At 47.7% G+C, this 9,391-nt stretch overlaps 1 protein-coding gene across 5 annotated transcripts in view; it reads left to right on the forward strand.

Annotated features, from left to right (window-relative positions):
* The window catches only part of LOC106584135 (nucleoprotein TPR), a 44,288-nt gene that overhangs the window by 34,390 nt on the left and 507 nt on the right, over positions 1-9,391 (forward strand). The window contains exons 32-48 of one of the 5 annotated variants that reach the window (XM_014169036.3): positions 1,057-1,255; positions 3,186-3,382; positions 3,506-3,576; positions 3,662-3,861; positions 4,345-4,620; positions 4,799-5,043; positions 5,157-5,363; positions 6,163-6,288; positions 6,837-6,930; positions 7,202-7,347; positions 7,478-7,543; positions 7,958-8,049; positions 8,142-8,251; positions 8,432-8,530; positions 8,645-8,798; positions 8,900-9,018; positions 9,305-9,388. In XM_014169036.3, coding sequence (XP_014024511.3) covers positions 1,057-1,255; positions 3,186-3,382; positions 3,506-3,576; positions 3,662-3,861; positions 4,345-4,620; positions 4,799-5,043; positions 5,157-5,363; positions 6,163-6,288; positions 6,837-6,930; positions 7,202-7,347; positions 7,478-7,543; positions 7,958-8,049; positions 8,142-8,251; positions 8,432-8,530; positions 8,645-8,798; positions 8,900-9,018; positions 9,305-9,388 — 2,485 coding nt within the window. The remainder of the gene's footprint in view (positions 1-1,056; positions 1,256-3,185; positions 3,383-3,505; positions 3,577-3,661; positions 3,862-4,344; positions 4,621-4,798; positions 5,044-5,156; positions 5,364-6,162; positions 6,289-6,836; positions 6,931-7,201; positions 7,348-7,477; positions 7,544-7,957; positions 8,050-8,141; positions 8,252-8,431; positions 8,531-8,644; positions 8,799-8,899; positions 9,019-9,304; positions 9,389-9,391) is intronic. The other 4 variants (XM_014169038.3, XM_014169039.3, XM_014169040.3 and 1 more) reach the window with 4 other exon arrangements.

A 9,391-nucleotide genomic window follows, 5' to 3' on the forward strand; every position in this document is an offset into this window, starting at 1 on the left:
TTTTGGTCCTCCAATAATGGGTATCGGCATTGAAAAATCATAATCGGTCGACATCTAGACACAGTCTTCCAGCTGATGGCGAAACTCAAGTCGCACTGCATTATTTCTGCATCATCCACTAATTCATGTCACTCTTATGAACAGAGAAAGAGAAATATTCCTCGATATTAAAAAACACAAGCCTCTAATAATTACAACGTAAGCTTATCAAAACACTTTGCTATACTCATTCATTGATCTGCAGTGCTGGTTGTAGCATGAGTGGAAGTAGGGAGAACACGCATTTTAAAGTGTTGGACAATGCTGAATAACAACTTAAACATGAACTTACTCAAAAACAGCAGCGCTTTGCTGTATTTGTTGAGTCTCTATTGACTTCAAGGCTTCTTTTTACAGTCTATGACTCGAGGAAACTGCAGACACAGTGATCTAAGCTATCTGATTGGTCTGCCTTAGGCCTATAGATGCACTTGATTTGCTCTTAGGGCCTGCCGGGTAGGCGGAGTTCTACCTTCAGAAACATGAAATGGTTCCAAATAGGAACACTTTGCCATCCCTGTGTTAGGGCTGCTGAATCGAGTGTACCAACAGCACGAAAACAAGTAGGAACACAAGGCTTTATTGTTGGGTTTTTTACAGAAATGTTTGGTGATCGACTAGGAATGTCTTGGAGATCGACCGGTTGGTGACCGCTGCTCTACATTATTTTCCAGGAAACATCCAGGCTCACTTTCACCAAAATTGTAAATTGAAATTAGTAATTGCCTAACTCTGTTAGGCGGAGGTTTCATGGGATAAATCGTTTTTCTACTTACCCAGAGTCTGATGAACTCGTGGATAGCATTTGTATGTCTTTGCGTGCAGTATGATATTGAATACTGCGTTGTTGGGAAAGAGCTTGTTAGTAAGCATTTCACTGTACGGTTTTACACCTGCTGTATCCTGTGCACGTGACAAACTTTGAAAGTTGAAGGAAGTTAGAGATAGCATTGGCTCTCGAAACTAACATTGACTGGAAGTCTACAGGTATGCTAAACCATGGTGTGTCCCCCTCAGGTGGTGGCTGAGCGTGAGGCAGAGGTGCGTGGGGCCCAGGAGCAGGCCTCCGGGCTTCAGACGGAGCTGACCAGGTTGAGACAGGAGCTGCAGGAGAAGGCCTCCCAGGAGGACACCCTCAGACAGCAGATGTCTGAGAAGGAGGAGAAGACCAGGAAAGCCTTCGTAGGGGCCAAGCAGAAGATCAACCAGCTCATCGGTAAGATGCCAGGCCGGTAAGAGGCCAACTTGACTGCGGCGCAAGCTTGTGTGTTGGGTTGAGTCTTGGTGAGCTTTGCATAGAGGTATATGTGAATGCTGATCTCTCATAGGTTTTTACTTGTCATCTCAACCGTTTGCTGGGTGTCAGGGAAAAAAATGAACACCCCAAAATGAACATAGATTTGGGTATTGGCAGGCAACAATGTCTATATCACCAGCCACGTTGGCGGGTGGTCAATTTGCAGGGCTCTACAGTGCAAGCATTACATTTGCTTATTAAAAATAGTCAAAAGTCAAGTTTGAGCACAAGTTGCGGTTAATAGTAGAAAAATGCTGCAGTAGCTGTTTTCAAAGTATTTCTGCTGTTTTGTTTCATATCTGCTAATCGCACAAAGAAATATGAATCCTATATCCCATCTCGCATGGCAGCACTGCCTGGCAGAGGAGCTGTGCGTACTGAGTGAAGCGCTGATACATTTTTGGAGGCGCTGTTCACAGGCATAGAAGTTGGTCTAATTTACACGAAAGACTACAAAGTGGGACCTTATCCTTGTGTTTCTTAGCTGTTTATACTGAACAAAAATATAAACCCATATGTCAAAGATTTTTCTGAGTTCAGTTCATATAAGGAATTAATTAGGCCCTAATCTATGGATTTCACATGACTGGGAATACAGATATCCATCTGTTAGTCACAGATACCTTAAAAAAAAAGGTAGCGGTGTGGATCAGAAAACCAGTCAGTATCTGGTGTGACCATTTGCCTCATGCAGCGCATAACATCTCCTTTGCATAGAGTTGATCAGGCTGTTTATTGTGACCTGTGAATGTTGTCCCATTCCTCAATGGCTTTGCGATGTTGCTGGATATTGGAATGCGCCGTCATTCACGTCAGTTCAGAGCATCCCTAACATGCTCAATGGGTGACATGTCTGGTGAGTAGAGTATGCAGGCCATGGAAGAACTGGGACATTTTCAGCTTCCAGGAATTGTGTACAGATCCTTGCATTATCATGCTGAAACACATAAGGTGATGGCGGCGGATGAATGGTACGACAATGGGCCTCAGGATCTCGTCACACTATCTCTGTTTACTCAAATTGCCATCAATAAATTGCAATTGTGTTTGTTTTCCGTAGCTTATGCTTGCCCTTTCCATAACCCCACCGCCACCATGGGGTACCCTGTTCACAACATTTACAACAGCAAACCGCTCGCCCACACAACACTACATGCTGTCTGCCATCTGCCCAGTACAATTTAAACTGGGATTCATCTGTGGAAAGCACACTTTGCCAGCGTGCCAGTGGCCATCGAAGGTGAGATTTGTCCACTGAAGTTGGATACGACGAACTGCAGTCAGGTCAAGACCCTGGTGAGCACGTAGATTACCTTTCCTGAGACTGTTTCAGACCGTTTGTGCTGAAATTCTTCAGTTTGCAAACCCCACAGTTTCATCAGCTGGCCGGGTGGCTGGTCTCAGACGATCCCGCAGGTGAAGAAGCTGGATGTGAAGGTCCTGAGCTGGCCTGGTTACACATGGTCTGCAGTATTGAGGCCGGTTGGGCATACTGACAAATTCTCTAAAACGACATTGTGTTAGAGAAATCAACATTCAATTCTCTGGCAACAACTCTGGTGGACATTACTGCAGTCAGCATGCCTATTGCACACTCCCTCAACTTGAGACATCTGTGGCATTCTGTTGTGTGACACAACTGCACATTTTAGAGTGGCCTTTTATTTTCCCCACCACAAAGACTTTACATATTGTTCAGAAACATAACAACGCATGGTTTTTTATTTTGTTTATTATTATGGCAAAGATATTCATCTACCACAGTTACTGGTGGACTAAATGATATTTTAGGCCCTGCTGGGTGGCAAAACCATTTTTACCTTTCACCTCATCCCATCCTCTTCCCCAGGCTCCAAGGACCAGCTGCAGAAGGAGAACGAGGAGCTGAAGCAACAGAGGGAGGAGCTGGAGGTCAGGGTCAGTGCTCTGAAGTCCCAGTACGAGGGCCGTCTGAGTCGCCAGGAGAGGGAGCTGCGGGACCTGAGGGAGCAGCAGGAGAGACACGGGGAGCAGAGGGACGAGCCTCCTGAACAGGGCCTCGGCAAGGTGAGATGGAGGGCTCAATGGAGGCATAGATTTCAATGGAGCACTTCCGCTTCATACCCCACAAGCCTAGATTGCTTTTCATTATGGCCGTGGTGCAAATAACACATTCTATTCTACCTGTAGGCCCAGGAACAGCAGAGGACCACCGAGCAGAGAGGACCACTGAAGACCACCCCAGCCGCAGACAGGGGCAGGTAAAGTACATGCTACTCCTGCACACCACGTGCAATGATGTTTGGTGTTACATCGTTCACCTGTTGTATTTCCCCTTCCCTATAGCGCCAGTACCTCAGAGCCCCCCACTGCCAACATCAAGCCCACTCCTCTGGGGGCCCAGGGCCAGAGCAAGCCCCCTGTCAACCCCGGGAACAAGTCCACTCCCCGGGCCAGCATCCGGCCCATGATCACCCCCGCCACTGTGCCCACCCCAACTCCTACTGCTACCGTCATGCCCACCACACAGGTGGAGAACCAGGAAGGTGAGGAGTTCTGTGAAGCTAATATCATTGTTAAATCAAATAACATTACAACAGGTGTAGACGTGAACTTGAAATTCTTCCTTACGCGCCCTTTCCAAACAATGCAGAGTTAAAATGTTAGATGATTTGGCAAAAAAGGAAACGATAACATAAAGAAAATGACAATAACGAGACTATATACAAGGAGTACCGGTACCGAGTCAATGTGCAGGGGTACGAGGTAATTGAGGTAATATGTACATGTAGGTACTAAGTGTAAAAGCGATAGTGATGTGAATGTTATTGCATAGTTATTTGAGTATTGGTCATTATAAAAGTGCTACATGGCATTGTGTTTTGGTAGTTGAAGGTAACTTTATTACTTGAATCTGAGATCCACGCGGGGGGATACTAATGCACATTTCAGACAGAAGGATAGAGAATCAGACCGTGGCCATGGTATTTCCCTGTCTGACCCCCCTAGTAACCCTCTGACCCCTCCAGCCATGCAGTCTTCTGAGGGCCCGCTGGAGCATGTGACCGTGTATGGCAGTGCCAGCGGTTCAGTACGGTCAACCAGCCCCAGCGTTCAGACCGCCAACCCAGTGCTGGTGGTCCAGCAGACCCAGACCACAGCCTTCGTCCAACCAACACAGCAACAGAGCCTGCCCCACACTGAACCAGCCAATCAGGAGCAGCCCTTGGCCCCAGTCGTCATTGAAGCTGCACCCAGCTCGCAAGTGGAGAGGCCTTCGACGTCCACAGCTGTGTTTGGGACAGGTGGGAGATGGGATTTAATCTAACCTGGGGTTTCTATAGATTTGGGGCATAGTAGCTTTGTCTAACTAAGCTCAAGGGTTGGCAATGTACTCACTGTATTACCCAGGCCCTCTAATATTGAATGAAATACGCATATCCACCAAATGAAGTTGGAAATGTGACTTTTCCAACCTTCCAGTTTCAGCCACTCCAGGGACATCCTCCATGTCCAAGAGACCGCGTGAGGAGGAGCAGGACACCGCTACGGTGACTGACACAGACACCCCCCAGGAGGACCCGTCTGAACCCCCCATCCCCAAGAAGCTACGCATCATCCAGAGGGTGGACCCAGAGGAGCCAGAGGCCCAGGAGGAGGTGCTGGCTGAGAGCAGTACAGAGGGATTGGTGCCTGGAGAGAGCCACGAGGCCCCAGAGAGCAGCCAGGTGAGACTGTGTATGTGTGCGCATGCGGGTACCCACCCTATGTCTAGAGGCTGAGATGGTCTTTCTGGTTTGTGTGTCTTTTGTGCGTGTACCCATGTGTGTGTCTATATCAGCAGGTGGTGGAAGAGTACCCAGTACTAGACGAGGCCGATGAGGGGACAGCATCTCAGTCTGTCCCCGTAGAGCTACTCCTGTCCCAGCCCACAGAGGTCACACTCTCATACGACTCCCCCGAAGAATCCTCTCAGCACGACGTCATCGTCATAGTGACTGACTCGGAGAGCGAGGATGAGCAGGAGGATGACGAGGAAGAGGAACCGGTACGGACTGAGGGATATATTGTTGATGGAAATATTTTAGGGGCTAGACACTTTAATTGAACTCCCTCAAGTCCTAGCAGATGGAAAATCTTGCCTAAAATTGAGGTATTTGGCCCTTAGAAATCTGTCAAACTTACATTTACATTTTAGTAATTTAGCAGACGCTCTTATCCAGCGCGACTTACAGTTGTGAGTGCATACATTTCGTACTTTTCCATAATGGTCTCCCGTAGGTATTGAACCCACAACCCTGGCGTTTCAAGCACTATGCTGTATCAACTGAGCCAAACTCTATTAGAATGGATGAAAAATGACTGTGCTGGATTATGAGACCTTTTGGTAACACTTTACTTGACACCCAGCCTCATAACAGTCATAACCATGTCATAACAACTGACCTAACTGGTCATAACTGTCACGACACATATTTAGACCTGTTTTGACATATTGTGTTATTTTATGGCTAGTTATGACACCAACATTAGTGTTAAAAACCCACAAACCCTACCACCCAAGGCAAAAGAGTCGTCGTATTTGTGTGTAACTCATGTGTAACTCTGTGTTGTTGTTTGTGTCGCACTGCTTTGCTTTATCTTGGCCAGGCCGCAGTTGTAAATGAGAACTTGTTCTCAACTAGCTTACCTGGTTAAATAAAGGTGCATTTTTATATATATATATATAAAATAATAATAATAATTTTTATTGACCATGTAAAATTATCTTTGTAATTGTGCAACGTGTTATGACATTGGGTGTCAAGCAATGTGTTACCAACCTTTTTATACCTGCATCTCTGTAGGACTATGATGAAGAGGAGGAGGAGGAAGATGAGGATGAAGAGGATGGCGGGATGGGAGAAGAGGGAGAGGAGAGCAACGAAGGTAGCGGAGACGGCAACGAGGCATACGAAGACGACTACACAGAGGTAAGATCAACACACGCACACTGTTACTAACCAAACTAGATCATTTCCGGTATTTTTTTTGTAATCCCACCCACTCCCTAATTCTTTCCATTCTCACGCATCCCGTTGACGTTACAGCCAGCCAATGTTGTAACCACATGCACGTTTTTCTGTGTGACCAAACAGTGTCTCAGCAGTGCTCTTGCTTCACTCTGCTACTTCATGTCAGTGTTGTGATCTTGTGGCGGTGTGTGTGTGTGTGGGAGGGAGGTGTTGGGGGAACTGGAGGGTTGGCAGGGGAGAGGGGTAAGTGCTTTGTGGTCAGGGTGGGAGTGCAGAAGAAAGTGGGGCTGGCGGCACCGTCTCTGCCTAGCTAGCTGTAAAGTTACAAGACCTCTTAAGGGAACACCTGTACAAGGGAAATAAATCTTGACCAGAATGCATTGCTAACCGCACCAACACTGCCGGGCAGTAGGTAGTGCGTGGGAACCATCCTGTAACAACCTCCTTCCCCCCTCTTTCCTCTTCTGTCTCTCTCCCACTGTGTGTGTGTTCCTCCTCCCTGAAAGGGTGCTGACGCGACAGACCCAGGCACGGAGACGGAGGAGAGTCTAGGAGCATCGGACTCCACTCAGCGCCCGGACGACTCCCAGACACACAGCTGTAAGACGATGGATACTCTGTCACACACCTATGAAACTTTCACAGGAGTGCCTGCGAGAGATGTTATATGTTAGTGTCTGTCCGGATTGAGTGATACATTTCAGTCACTCTGTTGGTAGACTAACCAAGTCAGTTGATTCACCATATCGGAACCTCATACAGACATGAGCCTATTTCACAATATTATTGCGTTGTCTGTTGTTTTATTGTGATTTTGATGTAAAGGAGAACTCGCTGTCAAACCACTGTTTCCCCTCTCCTGTTCCGTCAGTTGAGGGCAGCAGCAGCATGGAAGCCTTCTCCAGTGAACCAACCAGTTCTGCTCCCAGAATGCCCCGGTCACCACGGAGGGCACCCCACCCGCTGCCCCCCCGTCTCAACATCACCCAGGAACTGGGCCCCCCTGCTCAGGTACAGGTGTGTGCTTATGACTCAATATAACCATCTAAACTGTGTCTCTGTGTGTAAAACAATTGTATTGCCGTTTGTGGTATGGTTACATTTGTGCAGTATCAGGTTGTGGTAACCAGTAATGCGTGTCTTACAGCGCTCCATGCGTCGCCAGTCTGTCGGCAGAGTCCCTCAGCTCACCCCTGGGATGGCCAGCAGCGGAGTAAGTCACACCCTTGCATCTTAAAGGGATATAGTGTGAGATTTTGCCAATCAAGCCCTTTTTCTACCCAGTCAGATGAACTCATGAATACTATTTGTATGTCTCTGCATGCAGTTTGAAGGAAGTTGAAGGTTGTTTTGCGAGCCATTACTAACTAGCGTTAGCGCAATGACGAAGTATATGGGAGCAGATGTTCCCATAGACTTCCGGTCATTGCGCTAACGCTAGTTAACACTTTTGCTAATGCTAGTTAGCAACTTCCTTCAAACTGCACGCAGAGACAAAGAAACGGTATCCATGAGTTCATCTGACTCTGGGTATGTAGAAAAGGGGCTTAATTGCCAAAATCCCGTTAAACTGTATCTTATGTGTTTTGTTGTCAGTGTCTGTATAATATTCTCGCCCCTCCTACAGCAGCACTACTTTGACGATGATGACAGGATGGTGCCCAGTACTCCAACTCTGGTGTTGCCACACCGCTCTGACGGCTTTGCAGAAGCTATCCAGTGAGTAACACACCAAAATTAGCAGGTAAACACCACTAGTGAAGTTCCCATAGTTAACCCCATAGTACTTCTGACCTCTCTCTGTGGTCCAGTTCTCCCCAGGTGTCTGGTGTTCCCCGGTTCAGGTTCGGCACCCCAGAGGACCTGATATCCCAGACCACCACCTCCCACTCTGACCTGGGACAGCTGGCATCACAAGGAGGTAGTGGACTGTACACAGGCACACCTCATCCCGTTTATTTTTTCCCCTGCCCTAATATACCCTTTCTTTCTGAGACCTTTAATTTGACGAGATCTTACTTTTGCCACATCCGTACCTCCATCTCTCATTAGTGAAGTCTATTGTAGGTTTGGTTCTAAAGTGTATCTGTGTGTGTTGTAGGTCTGGGGATGTATGATAGTCCTCTGTTCCTGCCAGGTCATGAGGATGAGTCTGGGGGCCGCAGTGTTCCCACCACACCCCTGCAGATGGCTGCCCCAGGTATGGTTCACGCACACATTCTCTCTCTATCTCCACTCGAGACAATTTGAGAATTGTGACGTGTATCAAGTTTCATTATTGGCAATAATATTTGAATTCACTTTCTCCCCCCAGTGTCCATATTCACAGAGGTCCCGCCCTTGGACTGCACCGAACACTCCTCCCTGTCTGTTCCTATGGTAACCACCTCTACCCCGGGCCAGTCGGTGGCTGGAGGTCCCCCTCCTGGGGACGAGAGCGATGTCTTAATGGAGCCTGAGGGAGACCGGTGAGACCATCTTGCTTACTCTGACATTGAACTTGAAACGCAGCAGTAGTTAATGGTGTGATCCTCCATATAGTAAATGACTGTGACTTGTGTATGTCCAGTGTGGAGGTGTCTCTGGAGCCTGTGGCGTCTCAGGCAGGGGAGATGGAGGAACCTGCCCAGCCCTCAGACGACGCAAGCCTGCCTTCTACCAACCAGGAACCCTCCTCCAGCTCTGCAGGTACTGACCCCTACATGATAACCCCTACCCATGCTCCAACCTTATATCAAACTATAAATAGGTGGATTTTACTGGATCAGCATTCTAGTGAGATTTCAGTCAATTTGACAAGCTTAATACGGGTTTTATAGGAGCTTGGTTCCGACCCCCTTGGAATGAATGTTTAATGAAAGGGTCCATTGTCTCTGACTGGTAGGACAGATTGTTTTCACATTTGGTATGTAGGAGCCCCCAGTGTTGGAATGAGCCGTGTAACTGCGCCTTTCTCTCACCCTCTCTACCTTAGACACGAGTAGCACTCAGCCCAAACCCTCGAGACCAGGACCCAGCCGACAGCTCCAACGCTGGACAGAGAACCATATGAGGAGAGGTT

This window comes from Salmo salar, chromosome 23, assembly GCF_965601325.2.
Source record: "Salmo salar chromosome 23, fSalSal1, whole genome shotgun sequence".
NCBI classification, from domain to species: domain Eukaryota; kingdom Metazoa; phylum Chordata; class Actinopteri; order Salmoniformes; family Salmonidae; genus Salmo; species Salmo salar.